At 63.6% G+C, this 24,039-nt stretch overlaps 2 protein-coding genes, 1 long non-coding RNA gene and 1 other non-coding gene across 5 annotated transcripts; 1 reads left to right on the forward strand and 3 right to left on the reverse strand.

The window, feature by feature from the left end:
• Nucleotides 1-1,672: 1,672 nt before the first annotated feature.
• MYO1G (myosin IG) lies at nucleotides 1,673-14,394 on the reverse strand. Its single transcript, XM_036247148.1, has 22 exons — nucleotides 14,131-14,394; nucleotides 12,715-12,923; nucleotides 12,493-12,586; nucleotides 11,717-11,882; nucleotides 11,490-11,543; nucleotides 10,950-11,045; nucleotides 10,641-10,760; nucleotides 9,911-10,120; nucleotides 9,680-9,825; nucleotides 9,210-9,324; nucleotides 8,954-9,124; nucleotides 8,767-8,837; nucleotides 7,718-7,792; nucleotides 7,446-7,578; nucleotides 7,075-7,241; nucleotides 6,674-6,881; nucleotides 4,806-5,029; nucleotides 4,200-4,344; nucleotides 2,915-3,019; nucleotides 2,692-2,805; nucleotides 2,017-2,171; nucleotides 1,673-1,929 (listed from the first exon to the last, which is right to left on the reverse strand). The coding sequence occupies exons 1-22, from the start codon at nucleotides 14,223-14,225 to the stop codon at nucleotides 1,773-1,775; spliced, it is 3,030 nt and encodes a 1,009-aa protein (XP_036103041.1). The 5' UTR covers nucleotides 14,226-14,394; the 3' UTR covers nucleotides 1,673-1,772.
• Nucleotides 14,395-17,060: 2,666 nt separating this feature from the next.
• On the reverse strand, nucleotides 17,061-22,688 carry LOC118620396. Of its 2 annotated transcripts, XR_004957399.1 has the most exons (5): nucleotides 22,591-22,688; nucleotides 22,270-22,386; nucleotides 19,227-19,400; nucleotides 18,561-18,651; nucleotides 17,061-17,587 (listed from the first exon to the last, which is right to left on the reverse strand). It is a non-coding gene; the product is annotated as an uncharacterized LOC118620396 (long non-coding RNA). The 2 variants fall into 2 exon arrangements; XR_004957398.1 differs by lacking the exon at nucleotides 19,227-19,400.
• LOC118620395 (testis-specific serine/threonine-protein kinase 1-like) lies at nucleotides 20,150-21,262 on the forward strand. The gene has a single exon (XM_036247462.1). The coding sequence runs from the start codon at nucleotides 20,150-20,152 to the stop codon at nucleotides 21,260-21,262; it is 1,113 nt and encodes a 370-aa protein (XP_036103355.1).
• On the reverse strand, nucleotides 21,984-22,115 carry LOC118620591. The gene has a single exon (XR_004957491.1). It is a non-coding gene; the product is annotated as a small nucleolar RNA SNORA9 (small nucleolar RNA).
• Nucleotides 22,689-24,039: the final 1,351 nt, after the last annotated feature.

The following is a 24,039-nucleotide window of genomic DNA, read 5'->3' on the forward strand; positions in this document are numbered from 1 at the left end:
AACCGAACCTGCGACTCAGTGGCCAACACTCTGCTGCTGGGCCGAGCCGGCCAGGGCTCAGGCTGACTTCTCAGCACCAGCATCAGTGGGTCCGTGAGCGCTCCGATCTGGCCCAGCGGTCAGGCGCAGGTGTGACACGGGTGCCGGCCTCTGCCCACTCAGTACCCAGGGGCCCTGCAAGTCCCTGAGCCTCCCACCTCCCCACCTGTCGCAGCAGGAGGATCAAGGGAACAGGTACGCGCAGCACCTGGGACAGCGGCTTGCGGTCACAGTGCCGCCGAGGAGGGTTTGTGGTGTGTGCATGGAGTGTGAGGGACCCGCCTGAGCCGCAGTTGGAGTCCAGCACCTTCCTCTCCCTAGCTGGTCAGCACCCCTGGAACTGGTCTCAGGGTCCCAGAGTCTCAGGAGGCACCGCCTGGCTGCGGCCCTCTCTCTGCAGGCTGCACAGTGTCTGGCTCTGGGCCCTGGGTGGGCACCAGCACTGCCAGGCCCCCCATGCCAGGTGGTGTGTGGCACCCCTCCAGGCTCCCTCACTGAGCCCTGTCTCGGCCGGGCAGCGGCTAGGCTTCCTTAAGGAGTGGGTGATGCTGCCCAGCCGGTGTGGCTCAGGGTTGAGCATCAGCCCATGGCTGATTCCCAGTCAGGGCACATGTCCAGGTTGCGTGCTTGATCCCCAGTAGGGGGCATGCAGGAGACAGCTGATTGATGTTTCTCTCTCTACCTCTCCCTGCACAGTTAATTTAAAAAACATTAAGAATAAAATATAGAAGAAGTGGGTGATGCTGACAGCCCAGCTCACAGCAACCTGCCGGATCTGCAAAGGGCCGAGGCCACCAGTGTCTGGGGCAGCTCAGATCCACACTGGATTGCTCTGTGGGGGGGGGGGGCGGGAGAGAGGCTGGCCCCCCAGGGACAGCCGCTCTCCCAGGGCAGGAGCAGCCGAACTTGGACCCGAGGCAGGAGGTGACCCCGCGGGCCCTGGGACAGTGAGGAGGGAAAACCTCAGTGAGGTCTGAGCCCTTCAGTGACACCACAGGCCACAGCAGACAGATGCAGATCCCCACACACACCAACAGGGCACACCCAAGCAAGGATGCCCCTGAATTTAGGGTGCCCCAGATGTGAGAGCAGAGGGGCTGCCTGTGGGTGGAGGAGAGGGCCAGGGGCTGGGAGGGGCTCTGCTGGCCAGAGTGGGTGGCGTACGTCCACTCTGGACTTTCCTCACTGACTTCCTGAGACCCCCAGACGCAGGCCAGGCTCTCCGACTGCGGGAGGCCCTGGATGCTCCCCCTGAGGCGGGGCTCCCAGGACTGGGACAGTGTGCACCCCTAGAAGGCTGGCAGGTGGCTCTGTGCCTGGCGCTGCGCCAGCCGGGTTCCCAGGGCCCGGTAGGAACAAGGCCAGTGGACCCACAGGAGGGGGAGGGAGGGTTCACGCTTTGGGGACAGTCTGACACCCACGGCAGGGGGGGCAGCTGGGGGCAGAAAGGACAAGGTTCCCCTCAGACTAGGGCTCCATGTCCAGGGGGTTCCTAGGCTGAGGCCCCACCAGACTGGGTCCCAGGCCTCCTCCTCCAGTGTGGGTGACCCCACGGGGTAGGCAGAGGCGGCTGGGGTGACACTGGTCAAGCAGGCAGGGACGCCCACCCACAGACACAAGTCCACGTGGCAGGCGCAGCATCCTTTATTGCCCAGGGCCAGGGGGGTGGGAGGGGACGGAGCAGCTGTCCCCCATCGAGGCCCTGCTGTGCCTGGACAGAGGAACCGGCAGGCTCAGCGGCTGGGCCACAGCAGGGTGAAGGTGCCGCGGCCGCAGCGGAAGTCAGGCTCGGGCTGCTCTGGCCTGGGCTCCACGGACACCAGGCGCCGGGCGCCACGCTGGCTCAGGGGGATGCAGTCAGACACACGCACCTCCAGGGGGCGGCCCTCCCTGAATCGGACAGGACACAGGTTGGTGTGGACAGGCAGGTGGGCAGGTGGGCAGGCCCCACAGACCCAGAGCCGCCCGCCCACTCACCCCTGGCAGTGCGCGGCCAGCACGCCCACCAGCTCCCCGACGCGGTTGTCCAGCGGCGGCCTCGAGCGGTGCAGACACACCACCAGGTCGTCCTGGCCCCTCGCATGCAGCACCACCAGCTGGTCCCGCCCGCTGGTCACGCTCAGTCCAGTCACCTTGGGGGAGACAGAGTCAGGGGTGGGTGGCCGGCCAGGACCCAGCCTCCGGAGCCCCAGGCTGTTCCGTTGGCCCCCCTTCCCCCTCACGGCTCGAGCCCCTGCCGGTGTGGGTGGGACTGAGGAGCTGACCTTTCAGCCTCTGTCCCTTCCATTCCTTCTACTTAGCCATGCTGGTCGGGGCTCCAGACCAGACGCCTGCACCCCTCGGACTGTCATAGGAACCCTGCCGTTACCTGCCTGGGGCTAACCCTTGCCCTGTGGGAACAGGAGCTGGGGTTCCAGGGGCCAGTGAGCTACAGAACTGGGTGGAGTGGGGCCCCAAGGTTCTGGTGGGGGATCACCCAGCTGGCACAGGTGTGGGCAGAGGGCCCACCTGGGGGCCAGAGTAGAGGAGTGGGGAGGGGGCTGTTGAGGGTGGTGGGCCATCCTGAGCTGAGACCGTTCTAGAAAGTTCCAGCCAACCCAGGCAGGCGGGAGAGGAGGGGCCCGGGGTGCTGCTCCCCACCCCCAGGCTCACCGAGTCCAGGGGCACAGACCGCATCACTCGGTACTGCCGGCTGGGCTCCAGCTTGTACAGGTGCCGGTCAGTGAGCAGGAGTGCGCGGTCCCGGCTCTTGTTGAAACGGTTCACCTGTGGGTGCGCTTGGGGTCACTTGCCACCCAGGCACCTCCTAAGCCCCACCCTGTGTCTCCCTGCTGGGTCAGCAGCAGCCCTGAGGCCTGGGCCGGCCCCTGCTCACCTTGCGCACGTGGCTGGAGAAGAGCACGGCCCCGAAGCCGTCCTTGTCCCGAAGCGTCTTCAGGCGCTGAGCGAACAGGCCAGAGGCGGTCGGGTTGTCCGTGGCCTGAGCACAGATGGGGGGCTGCTTGGGACGGGGTCTTAGGACCGTGCTCAGCGGAGAGCAGCTCTGGGTGGGTGTCACAGCTCGCCCCCACCTCGGGAAACCGCGTGCGGCGAGCCTGCACCTCTGCCGGCCCCCACCAGAGTCCCGAGGGCCCGGCGCAGACCCCGCAGCCTCGGGCCCTAGGCGGCACATCTCTGCCCTCCACACTGGCCCACTGGCCCTGCTCCTTAGGCCAGGCCTGGACAGGTGCTGAGAAGGCAGCAGCCGGTGGGGACCAGGCCCCTCTGCGCCGACGCTCATTTGGGCAAACCCCAGGCCCCGGGCCCTCATCTCCTGAAGACCGGGCCAGGGCCATCAACAGTGCCGCCCACAGGGGGCCATGGCTGGGTGCCCAGTGGGGGTGTGGGGCTGTGCTTCAGAACGGGTGGGGGCTATGTCTGAGGACAGGGGTTGGACTGTACCTGAGAACGGGGGGTTGGCCTTAGAATGGGGGAGGGGAGAGGCAGTGGGAGCAGGTGTAGGAGGAGGGGCGCTCAGTAAAGCCCAGGCCAGCTGGTTCTGGGGGAGACACTTAAACATCAGAGGCAAAGGGCAGGGACAGAGGGCAGAGGGGCGGGCCCAGAGGACAGATGGACAGAGGGCAGAGGGGCGGGCCCAGAGGACAGATGGACAGAGGGCAGAGGGGCCCAGAGGACAGATGGACAGAGGGGCGGGCCCAGAGGACAGATGGACAGAGGGCAGAGGGGCGGGCCCAGAGGACAGATGGACAGAGGGCAGAGGGGCCCAGAGGACAGATGGACAGAGGGCAGAGGGGCGGGCCCAGAGGACAGATGGACAGAGGGCCCCAGAGGACAGATGGACAGAGGGCGGGCCCAGAGGACAGATGGACAGAGGGGCGGGCCCAGAGGACAGATGGACAGGGGGCGGGCCCAGAGGACAGATGGACAGAGGACAGAGGGGCCCAGAGGACAGATGGACAGAGGGGCGGGCCCAGAGGACAGAGGGCAGAGGGGCCCAGAGGACAGATGGACAGAGGACAGAGGGGCCCAGAGGATAGAGGGACAGAGGACAGAGGGGCCCAGAGGACAGAGGGACAGAGGACAGAGGGGCAGCCAGGTCCAGGGGAGAACACAGCAAGGTCTCGGCTGGAGCCCTCCCTGGGCACCCGCCCGGTGCTCACAGAGGACAGGTAGTCCCGCATCCAGGCTCGCTGGCAGCCCCAGGCCTGCCGCAGCTCCTGCAGGGCCCCCATGGCCGCCACCTTGGCCTTGATCTGGGCCATGTCTGAAGGGGGGATGTTCTTCACCAGCTGCCGGGCCCGCCACCTGGAGAGGAACCGGTGTTCATGGGCCTGTGCAGCCCCACACTTCCCCAGCCTGGTCCTGCCTCCCGCACCCCTTCCCGCAGGAGGCCAAGCCCTCAGCCTGGTACTGGACGCCCTGCGTGTCCCTGTCACCCCTAAGCATTCTGGTCACTCTGGGCCCCTCCCGGACAACAACTGCTCAGCCTCCAAAGCCGGACCCAGAGGCAGAGTTCCCCCTCCTGGCCCTGGTCCACCGCTCTCCCCTGCAGGCCTCAAGTGAGGAGCCTGAGGCTGCTGCCCCTCGGAATGCCCAGCACGGGGCAGGTGCAGGACGCAGGGCTCTGCTCAGCCGTGGGGCGCGGGCAGCTGTGCAGCTGTGCCTTCCCGCCGCCTCCAGCCGGCAGCGCGGGGCTCGGACGACTGAGTCCAGGGGTCCCGCGGGCACAGCCGCGTTGGAAAGAGCGAGGCAGCCGAGGGCCGCACCTGCAGAAGAGCGCGTGGCAGGCGTCCTGGAAAGGCTGCAGCACCGCCGGGGGTGGGGGCCACACCAGGTCGCGGCCGTAGAGCGGGGGCTGCCGCGCGGCCTGGAACCGCCGGTGCATCTCCTCCAGGTGAGCGCGCACCTTGTGCCTCCGGAACCAGCGCATGATGGTGTAGACGGCCCGCAGTCGGCGGCAGCGCCACCGCGCCAGTGTGCCCCGCCAGGCCTGGGGGTGGGCAGGAGACGGCTCAGGCCCTGCCAGGCCCCGCCCCGCTCGCCACGACCCCACCGGCCCGGGAGGGAGCCCCTTTCTCTGCTCCGCCCCGGGGAGCCCTCTGCTCCGCCCGGTCACCTGCTCCTGGCTCCCAGGAACCACTTACATCTGGCCCTACCCCAGCCTCTGCCCAACTCTTGGGAAAGAGCTGCTCACCTGATCTAGGCCTTTTAAGCAGAGACACCCCCCCTCCCAACACACACACAGCTAGGGACTCCAGGTACCCCCCAGGGAGAAAGGGGTGTAGAGGCAAACAAAGCCCATTCCCCACCTATGAGGTGTAATTGCCAACTGTCCACCTGGAATCTGACCTGGTCCAGACCTACCCTCCCACTCCCAGGAGACCCCTAGATGCACCCCAAGACTGCAACCATCAAATCCCAGACCACAGACCCCGCAAGGCGGGCAGCCCAGCAGACCACAGATTAAAACAGACTTAAGCACTGTCGGGTGGATTTCGGTGTCCAGCGGAACGGAACAGAGGGGAGATGGTGGGGGAAGTGGACATGGAGGTGCATGTCAGCGTGACCTTTCTAAATCCTGTTCGTTTCTGGTAACAGTGCGGTGTCTTAGTCTTAGAAACAACGCCTCTGTATTCGAGGTGGCGGCAGAGGGGTTCGCTGTGTGCCCTGTGCCAGTGTCGAGGGGATTCTGGGCTTCTACAGGACGCCGTGAGTGACGTGGCCCCACCTCAGACCCTCAGACAGTGTGCGAGTTCTTCAGTGTCACTGTGGCCATGAAGGTGAATGTCCTCGTCCCCAGCACGTGCTGACCTACTTAGGGCGGCATTGCTTTGTATGGTTCAGGAAGAAGGCAAATCTGTACACGTACAAGTATCTGCGTGTGTGTGTGTGTGTGTGTGTGTGTGTGTGAAGAGAAGGGAGCCAGACCCAGGGTGGGGTGCGCACGGCCTAGCAGTCCCGGGGACTAGCAATCCGTGTACGCATCTTTCAGCTTTTCAGTAGGTTCGAAACATTAAAAGCAAAACGCTATGGCGAGAGGTGGAAAAATGATTGTCCTCTGGGAAAAAACACTGAAATGATTATAAATGAAGTGATCTGCTTCAGAATAATGGGGATAAGGTGTGGACGTCCATGCACAGAGGTGTGGTCAGAGGGGAGGTGGTGGGTGCCGGGCAGGAGTGTGGGAATTCAGTTCACCATTTCACACACTTCCTCTAGGTCTGAAATCTTTCAGAATAAATAGAAGAAAAGGAAGGAAGAAAGGAAGCCAGGCTTCTGAAAATCTTGTTTTGAGCACCTGTGTCCACCTGGGCTTACGCTGGCGGCCACAAGACCGAGGTGACCTCACAGTTTTTGCTTAAGTCAGTTTCAATTGTGGTTGGCTTCCTGAAGCCAGCTGGGAGGCCGAGGTTTGGAAGTGCCTGTGGGCCAGCAGGTGCAGGCCCCCCGCCCCGCCCCACCCCATCCCCACAGTGCACACCATCCCCCCACCGTCACCCCTGTGATGCTCACCGTCCCCCACCCCACTCCCAGGGGGCACACCGTCCCCCACCCCCAGGGGGCACACCGTCCCCCCACCCCACCCCCAGGGGACACACCATCCCCCCACCCCCAGGGGGCGCCACCACAGCACCTTCTGCAGCAGCAGCACTATGATGGGGATGAGGCGCGCCCGGCTCTGCTCCAGGGTGACCAGTGTCTGGGGCGAGCGGATGAAGAGCTTGCTGTGGCCAAAGGCCACATCCCCCTGCAGCCCGTGCTGCTCCAGGAGAGCGCTCACAGCCTCCTGGTCCGAGGCCAGCAGGTGGTTGGGCCACGTGTACTCACAGGTCATCTTGTACCTGCCACCACAGGACGGGCAGTGGGTGCTGGGCTCTGGGGAGGGGAGGGTGGTGGGGCCGGACCCCCATCCGCCCTTCCCCCACATGCCACTCACACCTCAGCCCCACCTACACCCACCCAAGCCCCTCCAGCCCCCAACAGATCGCACCGCCCAGGCCCTGGGTCCACCAGGAATGGGGCAGATGGTCGCACCTGAGCAGGAACCGCGGGTACGGCTGGCGGGAGGCGAAGCCGGCCCTGCGGACCCGCACGTTCTCCAGCAGACCCAGGTACGCGACCTGGTGGCGGCAGTGGCCATCGTCCCAGCGCCCAGCCACCTTGTCTTGGTTGGGCTTGACGCAGCGCACGTAGAAGGGCTCCTGGGGGACAGGGATGCTCGGGAGGCCGGTCACCGCCTGGCCCCAGGACCTCACCCTGAGCTGGGCCCTCCTGTCGAGGGGGCTCACAGAAGAGAGGAAGAAACAATCCCTCCCCATGATGCACAGAGGCAGGTGGGGGCCCGACCTGACACCCAGCTACAGAGGGTCTGGAAGGGTCCAGGGTGGGTCGGGCTGGGCTGGTACCTTGGAGGCCAGGTTTTCCACCAGGGCCACCATGGAGTTCCTGAAGAGCGTGCCGGCCGTCAGGGGGCGTTTGGTCACTTCTGTGATGTCCTGCTGCCCGTCAGGCCACATGGCCCGCAGGGTGGGGTCTGAGCTGTGGACACAGGCCGCATGCCAAGCCACCCTCAGGAGGCAGCCCCCACCCAGCTCGGCCATTCATAAGCCGGAGCCTCCCAGTGTCGGGCGGGGCCCAGGCCCGGGGGCCCAGCCAGCCCGAGCGCCGGGCTGCTCACCTGCTGTAGAGCAGCCGCTTGAAGTCCTGAAAGAGGGCGTCTCTGTTCTTGTCGATGAAACCCTGCACCGAGTACCTGTGAGGACAGGCTGGGCGTGAGGGACTGCCTCTCCCTCCCCTGGAAACCTCTCTCGTGGCTCTAGACCTGAGCCCTGAGTCCTGTTCTGGAGCACGCGTGCTGTGTGACCTGGGATGAGTGACTGAACCTCTCTGTGCCTCAGTGTATGTCACACGCTCAGAACAGTGTCCTGACATCAGCAACTGCATCACAACAGGAGCCTTGGTCGTGGTCTGCTTTAACCCTGCGGCACTGAGAGCCCCAGGCTCCTTGTCCTGTCCTTTGGCTGCGAGGACGCTCAGGGCCACAGTCTTGGCCGGGTGGCAGCCCCAAGCTGTGCCCAGACTGGACATTTGGCTGCTTTGTCCAGTCTGGTTCTCCTAGTGAGGGTCACTTGAGACATGTGCCGCTGTGAGTCACCTCAAACCCAGTGCGGGATGAGGTGAGCGACAGGTTAATCATCGTCACCATCATGGGGATTTCTGGAGGACACTCTGTATGGCCTGAGGACCAGGTGCTTTAGACACACAGGCTCTGGGCTCTGGCCTCTGCCCTTGGCGCTGCGCTGTTCCTCGCTCGTCGTGTGACAGGTACCCTGGCTGTGCCTGGGGTGGCCCAGGCGTGGGTGCTGCCGAAAGCCCCCGGGGGTTCTAGGATGTGGCCAGGGCTCAGGGCTGCTGTCTTAAAAGCCCCATGGGGAAGGGTGTTTGTTTTTAATGTATATTTTTTAATTTTAGAGAGAGAGGAAGGGAGAGGGAGAGATAGAAACATCAATGAGCGAGAACACTGATTGGCCCCCTCCCGCATGCCCCCCACTGGGGACCAGGCTCACAACCTGGGAATGTGCCCCGACTGGGACTCGAATGGGTGACCTCTCAGTGCATGATCGACGCCCAACCATGAGCCACACCGGCCGGGCAAAGGGCGTATTTTATGGGTCTTTAAAAAGGAGGGGGCAGAAGGGAGGATAGAGGTGCAGTGGGGGGCCTTACGTGACGTCCCCTGCATAGTGCTTGATCCGGAAGTCTCGGCCAAACTCCATGGTCTTGTCTGTGGGGCAGAGCTGAAGGGGGGACAGCTGGGGTCAAGGCACAGGGTGGACAGTCCTGCAGAGGAGGCAGGGCCACAGCTGGGACGGGCGGCGTGGTGCTGGTGGGGCGCGAGGGCGGGGTGGGGCACCTGGCGGCTGGTGTAGTGGGGGTGGTGGCGGTGGTGTGTGTCCAGGGTCTGCAGGAAGATGCGGTCGGTGATGGTGCCCGCGGTGCTGCAGGCCTCGTCCAGCACGGCCAGGATGCCCCGGTGGGGCTGCTCCACCAGCTCCACGATGGTGGCGTTGTTGAAGTAGTCCACCTGCGGGGAGCGAGCGGGTGGCTGCGGCCTGCCGGCCTGCCCCCGGGCCGCGCCGCCTCCCAGCCAGTCCCGGAGGCGGGCTCACGCTCTGCCAGGCGATGCCCTCCCGCTGGTACTCCTCCTGCTCCTGCTTCAGGATGAGCTGGATGAACAGCTGCTGCAGCTTCTCGTTGCAATAGTTGATGCAGAACTGCTCGAAGCTGGGAGAGGGCCCGCCCGCGTCACGCCGCTGCCGCACGGGCCTCGCCCGGCAGCCCTGCCAGCTGTCTTGTGGGGTGCCGACCCTGTGGCCTCGCTGGGGGTGCCTCTCCTGGGCTGGGCCCCTCCTTTACCCCTGGCCACCCCTCTAGCACATGTGCCCATGGAGCAGAGAAGTGAGCTTGTGATTTCGTCTTCCCGGCGCCCTGAACGGGGGGCACTGCCGAGGCAGTTTGGATAAGACCCTGGGGTCAGGGACCAGCCGGGACAGACAGCAGACACCCTGCTCCCCAGCCGGTCAAGCTCCCCAGGACTGAGGGGGCCCTAGAGGACGGGGGTCAGAGCTGTGCTGCCCACCTGTTGACAGGGAACACTTCAAAGCCGTAGATGTCCAACACGCCAATGACTGTATCCTTGCCGTCCCGCCGGGGGTCCCGGCCCCGGGGTTCCATGACGCTGTTGATCCGGTTCACCACCCACTCAAACAGCCGCTGGTACACCGCCTGGGGAGAGCCCGGCTGCCTCTGGCCTCGCCTTCTCCAGGAAGGCCTCCTGGGTTCCTCCCCACCCCGCTTGTCCCCACAGTACCTTGGCACAGGCGTCCCGGGCATAGCTGGCCTCGGCTGCGGTGTGGCCCTTCTCGATGACTTCCCTGCCCCCGGAGGCGACCGTCCGCGCCAACAGGCAGCGCAGCACCAGCTCCCGGGGCGTGGCCGTCAGCTCCGCCACGTGGTCCACCAGCACCTCTTCAGCCACAGCCAGGCGCCCCTCCTCCCTCTCCACAAACTCGATATTTCCCTGGTGACGGGGAATGGGGGGATTCGGCTCCATGTCCCAGAAGAGCCCGCACATCTCTGCCCCAGGGAGGGGATGGAATGGCCGGGACACAGCCAGAGATGTGGGTGAGCTTCCCCGAGGCTTCTGGCCGAGTGTCAGTGGAGCAGTGGGCTGTGCGCCCCCTGCTGCCGCGGAGAGTGCAGGCCCAGAGGCCAGAGCAACCTGCCCAAAGCCGCACAGCTGAGACGGCAGAAGCAAGGGACAGGTCTGCACATGCTCAGCTCACTCACTGGACAGCCCTTGCTGCGGAGTGTGGGCTCGTCTACCAGACACTGACCAGCTGCTTGCAGCTGACCAGCCCCACGCTGGGCACACTGAGCCCGTGGCTCAGGGCCCGTCTGAGGGAGCCCTCAGGAGCAGCTGGGCTCCGCGAGGGAGAAGGGGCAGCTACATGGCTAGGTTGTCAGAGGCCAGTCTCCTCCCCAGGGCTGGCTGAGGACAGCGCGTGGGAGGCGGCCCCCAGCCCTTCCGCCAGGCTCACCAGGTGCAGGATGGCCGCCAGGATCCGGTGCACAGAGCTCATCTCCTCGGCGCTGAAGCCGATCACCTGCATGGCCGCCCTCACAGCCTGGTGGTGGCTCCTCTCCTCGCTGTCCGAGGACTGGGGGAGAAGGGGCCCAGCACGCCCGCGCAAGCTCACGCGCTGCACCTGCCCCGACTGTGCCCCATTTCTCCGCACCGAACACCTGTTGAACCAGGGCCCTGACAGTCCCACCACCCCAGGCCCTGCTGAGCCACTGACTGCAGCACCCAGAGCATGGGGGTCCCAAATGCGCAGGGCCCCACTTACACTGAGCCCTGCGCCCTGGCGGGTGAAGTTGTACATGGCGGGGTTTCTCTGCAGGTGCAGCTCTCGAAGCTCTGCCTCCTCGCAGCCTCGCAGCACCTGCAGGACAGGCCTCGCATCAGCCCCGCACAGGTGCAGGTGCACAGACTGCCCTTCAGGCTTCAACCATCCGACCATGGGAGCTCGGGTGCTGTGACACTGCTGAGTGCAGAGACAACCCACTTCCGTGGTTAGACATGGTGTAGATGCCAACAGGGTTTGGGAAAAACCCACTCAGCGTCAGACAGTGTAGACACTGAACAAACCCTGAGAACCCCTACTGGTGCTCAGTGGTGTAGACACCGCGTGAGTACAGAGACCCCCTCAGTGCTCAGGTGTGGTTGTATACCACATGTGCTCAGGGAGTCAGGATGGTGCGGACACCACCCACGTCAACGCCACGGTGTGGATGTGCCTGTGGCCCGGGAGTCCCCACCCCATGGGCATGGGGTGGGGAGGGGGGATGGACTGCCCTGGTGTCCCCACCTACCTGCCTGGGCTCACCTGATAGAAGGCGTGGAAATTCCTTTCACCCACGTGCTGCTTGAGGACCCGAGACTGAGGAGAGAGGGGAAGCTGGACCTGTGCCTGGGCGGAGGGGGCCCCAGGGGAGAGGCCCCAGAGCCCCAGGGCAGAGCAGGTATGGAGTGGCTGACCTGGCCAGAGGGAGCCCCACCCTGTGAACCTGGGACAGGGCCTCGGGCCTGGGAGGGGGGGCCTGTGCGACCCACCTTTTCCAGCAAGTAGCTGTGGATGTGCCCCCCCACAGGGTCTCCTTTGAAGTCGAAGTTGACGTCCATGTACTTGCCGAAGCGGCTGGAGTTGTGGTTGCGGTTGGTGCGGGCGTTCCCGAAGGCCTCCAGCACGCAGGTGGACTTGAGCAGCACATCCTTGACCCTGCACGGGGCGTAGGGTGGGCTCTGATGCACAGACCTCCAATGGGGGTGCACCCGTCCAGCGTCCCAGTCTGAGCCGTGCCCTGTGATTCCCCTTGTAGGCTTGGGTGGCTCTTCACCCTGAGACACCTGGAGAGGCCACCAGGACCTGTGCCAGGTGGGGTCACCTCCCACCCCCATTAGCCGTAGTCTGCAGTGAGGACCTGCGTCTGATGCTCCAGCTTCTCCGCTTCTGCCCAGCTGCAGGGGCAGCTGCTGGCCACCTGGGCTCAGCTCGACTGTCCCCCAAGCTGCACGGCACCTCATGTCCACAGGAAGAAAAGGTTCCGCACAGGAAGCCGCCCCCACAAGGCTGGTGAGCAGCAGGCCAGCCTGACTTCCTGTTCCCAGCCTAAGCCTGACACCTGGCTCATCATCCCAGGCCCCCGAGAGGAGCCCAGGCCGTCTGCAGGCCGGATGCACCGTGCTCCTCCCCTCCTGTGGCCGGGGTCCCTGGGCCTCCCCTCGCCTGGTTGAGGTTCTTGGTGGGGCCCTGGCACCTTCCTGACAGACGCCCTGGGCTCAGTGGTGCCCCCTGCTGTCAGTCCCTGCCCAGACGGGCCTGCCCTCACCTCTCCACCTCGGCCCTCTGGCTGGGGTTGGTGACAGCTGCGATGTACTGCATGATGTGTTTGCTGGCTTCCGTCTTCCCGGCCCCGCTCTCCCCTGCCAGACAGATGGACAGGCAGCATGAGAGGCCCCTCCCCCTGGGCCGGCTCCCTGTGGCTCCCTCACCTGGGGTACTCCAATCACCTCCCATCGCTCAGAAACGAAGATGTGGCCCCGGCGGGTACCTGAGATAACAATGCAGGTGTCCCTGGACCTCCGCTTCATCGCCCTATAGGCAGCGTTGGCCACGGCGTACAGGTGGGGCGGCCGCTCGTACAGCTCGCGGCCCTGGTACCTGGCGATGGCCTCGGGCCCGTAGAGGGGCAGCTCCTGGTAGGGGTTCACGGACACCAGCACCTCGCCAATGTAGGTGTAGATGCGGCCCTTCTGGAACCTGGCACAGGCAGGGCCCTCCTCAGCACTGGGCGCCCGCCTGGGTGCACACCCCGCTCCTGGGCCCTGCCCACCCTGGGGCTAGCTCGGAGAAGAGGGGCCATGGCCTTGAGTCTGCCCGGAGTCCACCCCAGCACGGCGCAGTGTTGGGGTCCACACTACTGTCTGCGGGGTCCTATTTTCTGAAGGGGCCGACTGGCCCAGGGCACACTGGGCCAGGCAGAGCCAGCAGGCAGGGCGGGTGGAAGCCAGACCGGGAGGGGCTGGCAGGCAGGGGCGGGGCCTCGGCTGTTTCCGGTCTCAGGGCCTAGGCGGGGACCTGGTGGCAGAAGGGGACCCCGCCCAGCCCCACCCAGAGGCAGGGTGCCGGGAGGGAGTCTGGGGGTAGCAGCTGCCCCTTCCTCCAGCGTATCCTGACTTTTCACCCCTTCCCTTCGGGAGCTGGGTCGCCCATGGGGGCGCCTGCCTCCCCCAGAGGAGCGCTGGCGAACCTGCTCCCCGGGTGTCTGGGAACTGCCTTTCCCCTGGCACATCAGGTTCCTCTTCCGCAGCTGCCTGACGAGGGAGTCCCCTGGCTACCCCTCTCAACTGCCACCCAGACCTGCTCCGAGACACTCTCTGTGCCCGCTGAGTGGCCTGGGCTCAGTGTGGGTCAGGATGAAGGTGTGTGTGACACCGTCTCATGAGCCGGTTTGTATGAATGAGGTACAGTCCTGCTCAGCTCAGCGCCCCCTACAAAACGGCTTGTTTCTGTCCAACAGTCTGCTCAGTGGTTGCCTTCTGCTCCCCCTGGCTGCCCAGGGGTGAGCTCACTCCTGACAGCCCCCCAGTTGCCGGGCAGCCTGGCTCCTCCCTGCCCTCTGCCCTCCTCCACTGAACTCGGCCCATGTCACTCTACCCGCTGTGCCCTGCAGCACCCACAAGCCCCCCGAGATGCATTCAGCTTCCTGCTTCCCCAAGAGCACCCAGGGCTCTGCTGGGCCATGTGGGAAATGGGGTGTCCACCCGTCTGGGTGCCGGTTTGGGTGCAGGGTAGAAAGGGCAAGAGCATCGGTGTGTGGGAGGCAGAGGTCTGGGGAGTCTGCCACCCTGCCCTGGAGAGACGTCCTGCCTGCCCGCCCAACCCCTGCAGCAGCCCAGACCCCAGACGGTGTCCGTGTCCGCAGCCCCCCACCGGGGACAGGGAGGGGTCAGGGCCCTGGGCCCACCTGAGCTTCAGGTTCTCCATGAAGTCTTCCATGGTCACTTGGTCCAAAAGCACAAAGTCCGCTTTGCCGCACTCGGGACCTTCCTCGTCCTCCATCCTGCCGCGGGAGCACCCAGGCCAGGCTACCAGACCAACCTCCCTGAGCAGAGGGCGGAGGGAGCAGGCCGGGCCCAGTCTTCCCTGCCGCCTCCCCGAGTGTGGTGAAGTAGGAAGTGGGTTCTGGTCCGGGGAGGGGCTGCCCTCCTGGGCGCCTTCCCTCCCGAGGGGCTCTGACCCCTGCTTCCTGGGCGGGCTGACGGTGCTCGCGAAGGGAGGGCTCCTTCTGGCCCGAGAAAGCCTCACCCTCTGATCTCTGCTCACCCTTCTCCCCAGCAGCCCGACGGGCCCTGCCACATGGGCGTCAGGCACCTGCAGGACCCAGGAGAGATTTCCTGGGGTGTTGCTCATTCCACCCATGTCTGTCGGCTCTCAGACCTCAGCACTCCTGGGCTGTAGGGTGGGTCCATGGCACCTTGACTAAAGTGAGGACACACCTATGCCCTGGTCTTTAGGGTAGGGGCTAGGCAGTCCTTCAAGTGTGGAGACCACACCAGGTGGGGAATGACCAAGCCAACTTCAGCTTCAGGGGGAGGGAGGAGGGAGGAGGGAGGAGGGAGGCCGGTGTCAAGGGGGAGAAAGAGGTCGGCCGTCTGACACTTTCCGCAATAAAGATAAATTAAATCCAACAAAGACAAAACCCCAGCCTCACATGGCACCTGCCCTGGGCTGCTCCGGGCCTGCATGCACCTGCCTCTGGACGTACTGGAGGCTCCTTCCTGTGCTCGGGTCCCTTCATAGTCAGGACCGGGAGCAGCTGGAAGTGGCTACGTTTTGTCCCCACACAGCATCCCTTGAGCACAGGTGTCCTCCCGCTGGGGCGGGCCGTTCTCTCCCACCCCTTCCCTCGCCTGGATGGACAGAACATTTCCCAGGTTCGAGTCATCTACATGCTGCCTTTGGGATTCTGCACTCTAAAGAGCTAGTGTAGCCGGGTCCGGTTTGGCTCAGCAGGTAGGGCAGAGCAGACTCCGACCAAGGGCACGAACCTCGAACCTCGGTTGCAGGCTCAGTCCCCAGCTGGGGTCTTGCAGAAGGGCAACAAAGTGATGAGTCTCTCACATCGATGCTTTTTCCTCCCCCCCCCCCACTGTCTCTATAAAACTAAATCAGTGGAAAATTATCCTCAGGTGAGGATTAACAACAAAAAGCTAGTTTATTTAACAACTGTCATTCAATCAACTCACTTTTTTTTTTTAAATCCTCACCCGAGGATATTTTTCCATTTATCTTCAGACAGCGGGAGAGAGAGAGACACATCAACTGGCTGCCTCCCACATGACCCTGACCAGGGCCAGGGACCGCACTGCAACTGAGGTACGTGCCCTTGACCGGAATCGAACCCACAACTCTTTGGTCCACGGGCCAAGGCTCTAACCACTGAGCCAAACTGGTCAGGGCAATCAACTCACTTTTTAAGCTCTGAAATAACTGTTTGATATGCAAAGGGTTTCCCTCCCCCAAATACCTTAAAACGAATACATATTTAGGAGAATTGAAAAGTGCCCATCGAAGCCCTGGGTGGTCTGGCTCAGCGGTTAGATGTTGGCCCGTGGACCAGAGTCCCGGGTTCGGTTTCTGCTAAGAGCATGTACCTCGGTTGCAGTTTGTCCCTGGCCCCAGTAGGGGTCACGTGGGTGGCAACCAGTTGCTGTCTCTCTCTTTTCCCCTCTCTTCCTTTCCTGCTCTATCTGAAGTTAGATGCAAAAATGTCCTCGGTTGAGGATTTAAAGAAAGTGCCCATTCGAGGCTAGTGAACCAGGCTGTGCTCCCTGGTACCGCTCCCCTCAGATCAGGGCTTTGGCCCACCCTGGGGTCCTCTCGGACGCACTGGAGTGGGTTCCCCTCCCAGACTCGGGATTCCCCCTGCCCACCTCTGGGCTGGTGTTTTGGAAGGGCTTTCCAAAGCAGAGCTCAGGGAAACCGGGGTTCTTTGCAAGCCAGTAACAGGGTTTCAGTTCCCCAAACTCCGGGGTCAACACGCCGGGCTGTAGGAACCCTCAAAAGGGCCAAGACTGCTCCACTGAAACGTCAGGGATAGTGAAACCTGAACTTGGCAGAACTTTTCATGTGTCATAAGTTTTCTTTGGGGTTTTTTCCCCCGTAAAAATGTCAAGACCTTTTGTGGCCGGGGACTCAGCTCTCAGGTCCTGGCTTTGGAAGCTGTTGCTGTGACCTTGAGCCTAACTGCTCTCCACCGGACAGCTAGCTGGCGTAGCAGGAGAGTCCCCACCCACCCACCCACCCCCTCATTTCTCTCCTGAGGCCGAGGTGACATCACACCGAAAATCATTTTGCTTCCTGGGTCTGGCTGGACCCGTGGCCGGCTGGTCAGCCCCAGCCTGGTCGCAGGGACAGGGGGCGGGGCGTCTCATCTGCACCAGTTTCCCATGCCTCCTCCTGCAGGGCCCCTCGCTGATACCTTCCACCTGGGTGGAACACCTCTGGTCCCCTACACAGCCGCACCCACTTCAGGTTCAACTCCCCTCAGCTCAAGGCTTGCGCACCGCAGTCCTTGGCAGCCTGTCCTCGGAAGGCACATAGGAACTGCGGAGACCACCTCCCATTCTCCCCGTCTGCCAGGAGGGTCCCCCACTCTTGGTTCTGAGGTGAGGCTTTCTGCCGAGGGCTCAGGATGTGGCTGATGACTCAGGTGGAGGGACCTCTGGGAGCTCGTGGGTTCCCTCCTCACCAGCAACCTGAGTGTGAAACTACTCGCCAGCACGGATGCCGCGGGCTCGCCCAGGGCTGTCAGAGATGCTGGTGCGTCCCTCCCTAGGGTGCTAGTCCACACGTGGGTCCCTGTGCAGATGCAGGACTCACCCCAGGATCTCAAGGCAACCCCCCCAGATCAGGTCTCCCCGAACACACCCATAGTTTACAAAGGCCTGAGGGGATGGGCAGCACTTCAACTGGCTCAAACCCCTTCAAGAAGGGCAGGGTCTTTCTCTGCTTGGTGCCGGGCATACGTAGGAGAGAAACAGGCTGGACCAAACCACACATTGAAAATCTGTTTATTAAATGTCCCTTGTTCTCATTCAGGAAATGTTAGAGGGGCTGGGGTCCTTGTTCTGGAAGCAGATGGAAGACAGAGGGTCAATCCTGGGGTCAGAGAATGTCAGTCAGATAGCAGGCCCTCAGCCACCGACACCTAGCGAAGAACCAGAAACTCCCGACTCCTGCAGAGAGGCTCCAATCCCCACAGGGCGACACAGGGTGGCCAGAAGGCAGCCACGTGCAGAAGGGTGCAGGGAGGTCTGGGACCGGACCAGAGACACGAGAGCAAAGGCCCTGGCTGGGCCCTGCAGCAGCCTCCCTGAGCGTGTGGCACAGCGGGCCCCACCTCTGCACGTCTAGTCCACCTGCAGAAACAAGGAGCGGGGAGCCCTGAGACCTGTGCAAAGCAGGGAGGTAAGCGTTCGGCTCGAGGCTGTTGTAAGTGCCAGCTGCCCGAGGGCAGTGACGACGGGCCCTGGGTCCGGCTCCTGGCCCCACTGGGCCTGAGCTGTGCGGTGCCCTTTCTAGGCCCACATCACTGACCAAAACCCCCAGGGGAAGGATGCAGTGGACTCTGAACCACAAAGGCCGCCACACATCTGACGTGGACTCTCCACTGCTCCAAGTCAGCCAGCCTTAGCGGGGCCCACTCACCTCACTTATACGAAAAGGCCAGAACAAGGGAATGACCCTGGCTGGTGTGGATCAGCAATTAGAGCATCAGCCCTCAGATCAAAGGGTTGTGGGTTCAATCCCGAGCCCCAATTGTGGCATGTGTGGGAAGCAAAAATCAATGTGTCTCTCACATGAACGATTCTCTCCCTCTGTCCCTCCCTCCCTCCCTGAACAAGCGGACGGTTTTGAATTTCTTGTTCCTGCATAGTCCCCACTACAGAGCCCAGGACCAGCCTGACAGCCACCGAAAGGAACCCCCTAGGGTCTCACCTAGCTGACACCCTGGGATTTCTGGGGCTGAAGCACTAGAGTGAGATCCTGTGCTGGAGCAGGGACACACAGCAGTCAGCTGGGGGGAAGCACCCCGAAGGGACGGGGAGGGTCTGACCCTGCCCCAAGCCTGCAGTGGACAAAGTAGCCCTGTGAGGTTCATGGACACTGCAGGGAGCCGCGAGCCCTCGACGACAGAGCTGGTTCTTCGCACCAGCAGCAGTCGGGCACAGCATCCCCACCAGCTCCAACTCCTACAGGGTGGCACGGGGCCAGCCAGAAGGCAGCCGCATGTGCACCCTGACTGCTCTGGAGGGAGGGGCTACCTCGCCCGTCCCAAGGCTGCCTTGAACAACCTTAAAAACATAGCCTGGGCCAAAGGATGAGACTCACAGACAAGTACGTGCGTCCGATGGCTGCTCTGCAGAGGCTGGTGTGTTCAGTGCACTTGGGCAGAAGAGATGAGTCCACTGGAAGCCTCAACCTGCGGGAGAGGTGTGGTGTGACCCAGCCCCAACTGACCACCATGCTGGCCACTCCTTCCACCCTGGCCCACCCCCGACTGCACCCAACAGCCAGTACAGCAAGCCAAGAATGCAGGGTGCTCCCTCCCACGCCTGAGGTCCACACCTCTCCCCCAGTCTGGGGGGCTGGCGGCCCAGCATCCATTCCCAACCTGCCAGTTTTCTGCTGGGTGAGCCTGGACGGGGAATCCTGACCCTGTCTCCTGCACTGGCTCTAACACCGCCCTGTGATGGTTCTCAGATCTAAACGAGGGGGAGGGGGCGGCACCACCCCTGCCGCACACCTTGTCCCAGACAGGCAGGCGCGAGCAGGGAGGCACTGCTCCCTGCCTTGGGCCTCGGCTCCACTGTGCAACACCGAGCCCTGCCCATGACCCGACCAGTGGTCTCCAGGGGGCGGTGCCAGCGGGGTCCTGGTGCACAGACCACCGGCAGAGCTGGGCAATCGGAGGCACCAACTTCACTGGGTGGACATGGCCAAGGCTGAACCAGAGGCCAGACAAAGGGCTGTCACGGCAGAGGCCCCGCTGCTGACCTCTGCACTTGCACCACCCTTGGAACACTCCAGGAGCAGCTGCTGGCACTCAGCAGGATCCAGGTCCAGCTTCTGCCCCGGGAGCCCAGCCCGGAGGGAACACACAGCGGGAGCAGAAGCCTCTGCCAGCTGTGCCCGAGCAGAGTCGCGGTCGGAGGAGCAGGCTGACAAGGTCTGGGTGCGGAAAGAGGACAGTGGGGTGAGGCTTCGGGAGGGCGGAGCCCTGGCTTCCTGGCAGGGCCTCAGGCCTGGAGTCTCCGCCACCGGTGGGACACAGACGAGGACTTCCAGGACCAAAGGGAAAAAGGATCCAAGATGTTTCTCCCCAGCTCCTTGTCTGTGGGGGTCACTGTGACCTCCACCTAAGGTCACCCTCTCTACATTACCCTCCCCAGGATCCAGTGATCACGCCCCCCTTCTTCCAGGAGTGTGTGCTTACCACTGGGGTTTCCTACACTCCGCTCCACCTCAGTCAACCATGCTGTTAGGAAACCCGCAGACCGCGCCAGCTGGAGGGTTCTGGTTCCCTGCTGGGACCGGACCAATACGACGACTTCCCCGATTTCTCAGTTGACGTAATCAGCCACACTGTGTGACAAGCAGTCCTGGCTCCGGGATCGGAGGCATGGGCAGACCAATGTGTCCCCATAGCCCCCTCCTACACATGAGGCCACTCTCTGCAAGCCTTCGGTCAGCTCCAGCCCACTGGCCAGCCTTCCAAGGTTCCCAGTCCAAGTGGCTCAAACCAGAGCCTCACTCCCCTAGGGAACCCCTCCTTTATGACTTCACCCACTGAAGTCACCTGGGAGACAAAGCTGAACGTTCCACCCCAGAGGACTCTGCAGTGTACACGAGGGCACCACTGGCCCACATCTCACAGGTGTGTAGAGGGCAGCCTCAGAGGCACTGGGTGCTCCTGCACCATGGATGATACGGCCATCCTCAAGCGACGAGGCTACATCATGGGAATAAATTTGGGAGAAGGCTCATATGCAAAAGTCAAATCCGCGTACTCCGAACGCCTGAAGTTCAACGTGGCGGTCAAGATCATCGATCGAAAGAAAGCCCCTGTAGATTTCTTGGAGAAATTCCTTCCCCGGGAAATTGATATTCTCATCACGCTAAACCACCGCTCCATTGTCAAGACCTATGAGATCTTCGAGACATCAGAGGGCAAGGTCTACATTGTCATGGAGCTCGGGGTCCAGGGAGACCTGCTCGAGTTCATCAAAACCCGGGGGGCCCTGCACGAAGATGACGCTCGCAGGAAGTTCCACCAGCTCGCCTCGGCCATCAAGTACTGCCATGACCTGGACATTGTGCACCGAGACCTCAAGTGTGAGAACCTTCTCCTCGACAAGGACTTCAATGTCAAACTGTCTGACTTCGGCTTCTCCAAGCGCTGCCTGCGGGATGACAGTGGCCAAGTGACCCTGAGCAGGACCTTTTGCGGGTCAGCAGCGTATGCAGCCCCCGAGGTGCTGCAGGGCATCCCCTACCAGCCCAAGATCTACGACATCTGGAGCCTGGGCGTGATCCTCTACATCATGGTCTGTGGCTCCATGCCCTACGATGACTCCAACATCAAGAAGATGCTGCGCGTCCAGAAGGAGCACCGCGTCAACTTCCCTCGCTCGAAGCACCTGACAAACGAGTGCAAGGACCTCATCTACCGCATGCTACAGCCCGATGTCAATCGGCGGCTGCACATCGATGAGATCCTCAGCCACTCCTGGGTGCAGCCCAAGGCCCGGAACGTGCTCTCTGCAGCCAACAATAAGGAGGTGGCGAGCCCCCAGGGCCCTGACCCCTCTCAGACCCCTGAGCCCAGCTCTGACAAGAAGTCTGTCAGCCACCTGGAGCCCCAGGGGGAGGCCCAGCCTGAGGTGATGCCAGAGCCAAAAGCCGAGGAGACGGTGCAAATGCAGGTCTCGCGGCAGCTGGACACCACGAGCCTCATCCTCACAGAGCAGCAGCCGAGCAGGGAGAATGTGGTGGACAGGGGCTCCCCGCAGCCCCCAGACACACACACCTAGTGAGCCTCTCGCACGGCCCAGGGCCCGCAGGGAACGAAGCAGAGCTCACAGCTTTGAGCAGAGCTCCAGAGAAGCCAAGGGATGCATGAAGGGAGACCACCCCAGATGAGCCACTATTTTTGTCAGTTTCTTTCCCCTCCCTTTGAACTTGGTAAACCCACGTGGTAAAGAAGCAATAAATCACTATATTAGTACATAAACCGGGTGCAGAATTAATAAGTTCCACACAGCAGCGCCCTCCTCTCCCAAGGGCACACAGAGCTCGGCTGCCACTGGCTCCGATGCAGAATTGAGCCTGTGGTTCTTAGGTTTGTCTGCTGGACACTCAGTCCCTCAGGACAGGGCCCTCCCTGTCCCTGCTTTCCATTCTTATTCCCTGCAGCCCGCCTGCCTACCTTCCTCCCACTCCCCTCGAGCTTCACTTTCAACGTTTGTAAGGCTGTCCAGGCCATGATAAGATAAAATTCGCAAGGGGCCTGGAACACAGCAAACACCCAGAAGCCCACAACAACTTCTGCAAAAACACGCATGCTCTGTCATCGGCACTCCAGTCCGGTAGCCACTCGCTCCATGTCGCTACCGAGCACCTGAAATGGGGGTCCGGTGAACGAAACACTGAATTTAACGTTTCACTTCCGTCTAACGCATGCGGCAAGTGGTTACCGTGGGACAGTGTAGACCCACACAGTGCCCAGCACACCGCACCGGGGAGGGAGCAAGTGACTGTACGAAATTTCTATAACCTTGCTCTGGATGCAGCACAGCAAGGCCTCAAACCATTCCCAAATGTTCTCGCAAGCACTGTAGGAATGCACAGGGTCACCCCAGACCCAAGCACGCTGGAGGCTTGCAGCTCGAGGCCCCGCCCCACCTGGAGCTGAGTTAGCCCACGTGGGTTTCTTCCAGCAGCACAGGTAACTGACTGCTGTCGGGAAGGAGCCCGGGGAGCGGCAGCCTCATGGAGACCGCGGTCCCTGCCGTCCCAGCACAGGACTTCCTGAACTTACCAGACCCCGGGGTTCTCAGTGTCGCCGCGTCACTGCACAAACGGTCTTCCTTCCACCTTCTTCGACAGGCCAGCGCGCACTGCGGACTGCAGGCCGGACACACGCGCAGGCTCGGAGCTGAGAGGCAGCACGCACAGCGCGGGTCACCGCGGGAGGCTGCGGAGGAGCGCGCTCGCCTCCGGCCGCCCCGGCCCGCCCCGGCCCGCAGAGCCTGGTTCTCGCCCGGGGCAGCCGCTCCGCGACCCCATCCCCAGCGCGCACTCCGCACCCGCAGGAGACCCTCCCCAGGCCAGCGCCCCACCGCGGGGCCACGACTCTTACCGGCCTCAGCGTCCGTCCAGCTCAGCCTGGGACCGTCGATGGACTCGGATGAAGACGGCGCCCGGGAGCGCGCCGCCGGCAGCCCATCGCGCCGCAACCGTCAGCCATGGCTGCCGCCACGCGCCGCGCGCCGCTGCTTGCGTCATCGCGCAGGCGGCCCGCAGCGCTCGCGGCGTCACGTGGCCCGCGTTCCGGGAGGTGACGTCACGGCGTTCCGGGCGAGGTCGGGAGCGCGGAGGCTGCGGGCCTCGGACTTCCTGGGGAAGACGGAGCCCAAGTCCAGGGCTCAGAGCGGCCGGGCGCGCACTCCGCACCCGCAGGAGACCCTGTGCCAGCGCGGGGCCCCGGGGCGGCCCGGAAGCGGCCTCGGGAGGCTCGGAGCGGGGGGCGGCCCGCCCGAGAAAGGATGTTGGTCCGCCCTGTGCCAAGGAGCTTTGCTTTCAGAATTCCAGTCTCTGCCCTTTTCAAGTGAACGCAAATCCCTAGGGACCCCACAGGCCCGCGGCCCTCGCACGGCCCGAGTGTTTCCCAAGGACCCGGCGCCCGCTCTGAGCACCCCGCAGAGCAGGGCTCGAGAGTGCGGGGCTGAGACGATGCACGGCAGCCGGCCTCGGACCTCGCGCTGAGAAAAACCAGCCGAAACGTTGGTTTGTTCAGTGTCGGTTTACACGGTCTGCGCTGCAAGGTGCTGACAGCTCGTAGTGGCGAGACGGCGGGCCTGCTCCGACCCATCTGCAGTGTGCTTCCGGGCAAACCACGCGACCCGCGCTGACAAGCTGCGTTTTATTCGGCTAGGTCTGGACCTGTGAGTTTGCAACCTGGGAACTTCCCGGGCGTAACCTGAAACTGGCTCCCGACAGGAGGGCAGGGAGACCATGAGAAGGAGGCCGACCACTGGGGTTGGAAGGCGGCGGGTTTAATAAACACCGGAACTAGTCCAGGAAGGCTCTCGCCTCCCCGCCGGCCCCGCCTCCCCGCCGGCCCCGCCTCCCCGCCGGCCCCGCCTCCCCGCCGGCCCCGCCTCCCCGCCGGCCCCGCCTCCCCGCCGGCCCCGCCTCCCCGCCGGCCCCGCCTCCCCGCCGGCCCCGCCTCCCCGCCGGCCCCGCCTCCCCGCCGGCCCCGCCTCCCCGCCGGCCCCGCCCTCCGTTTCCTGTCGGCCTGAGCGCGAGGCAGGCCGGGAACTTGGCTGTGGTAAAGATGGCGGCGAGATCGAACGCTGGAGCTGCTCCCGCGGCCCTGAGGGGCGGGGCGGGGCGGGCTCCATCTCGCCGCCCAGAAAGGTTGGGGGCGGGACGTGAGGGGGGCGGGGCCGCGCCCTGGGCCCGGAAGTGCGGGGTGTGGGGTGCGGACGGCCCCTGGCGGCCGCGGGCGGAGACGGCGGCAGCGCGGCGGGCGGGCCGCGGGGCCCGGGCGAGCATGTAGCGGTCGCGGGGGCGCGGGGCTCCCGGG

Source organism: Molossus molossus, unplaced genomic scaffold (assembly GCF_014108415.1).
Source record: "Molossus molossus isolate mMolMol1 unplaced genomic scaffold, mMolMol1.p scaffold_m16_p_7, whole genome shotgun sequence".
NCBI lineage: Eukaryota > Metazoa > Chordata > Mammalia > Chiroptera > Molossidae > Molossus > Molossus molossus.

Coding starts and splice junctions, on each gene's coding strand:
- LOC118620395 (XM_036247462.1), top strand. CDS start 20,150: ATGGATGATACGGCCATCCTCAAGCGACGAGGCTACATCATGGGAATA.
- MYO1G (XM_036247148.1), bottom strand. CDS start 14,225: ATGGAGGACGAGGAAGGTCCCGAGTGCGGCAAAGCGGACTTTGTGCTT. Junction 3,020..4,199: donor TGCGGGACTACCTGTCCTCT/GTGAGCACCGGG, acceptor ATCTGTGCTCAG/GCCACGGACAACCCGACCGC. Junction 2,806..2,914: donor TCTCCAGCCACGTGCGCAAG/GTGAGCAGGGGC, acceptor GCGCACCCACAG/GTGAACCGTTTCAACAAGAG.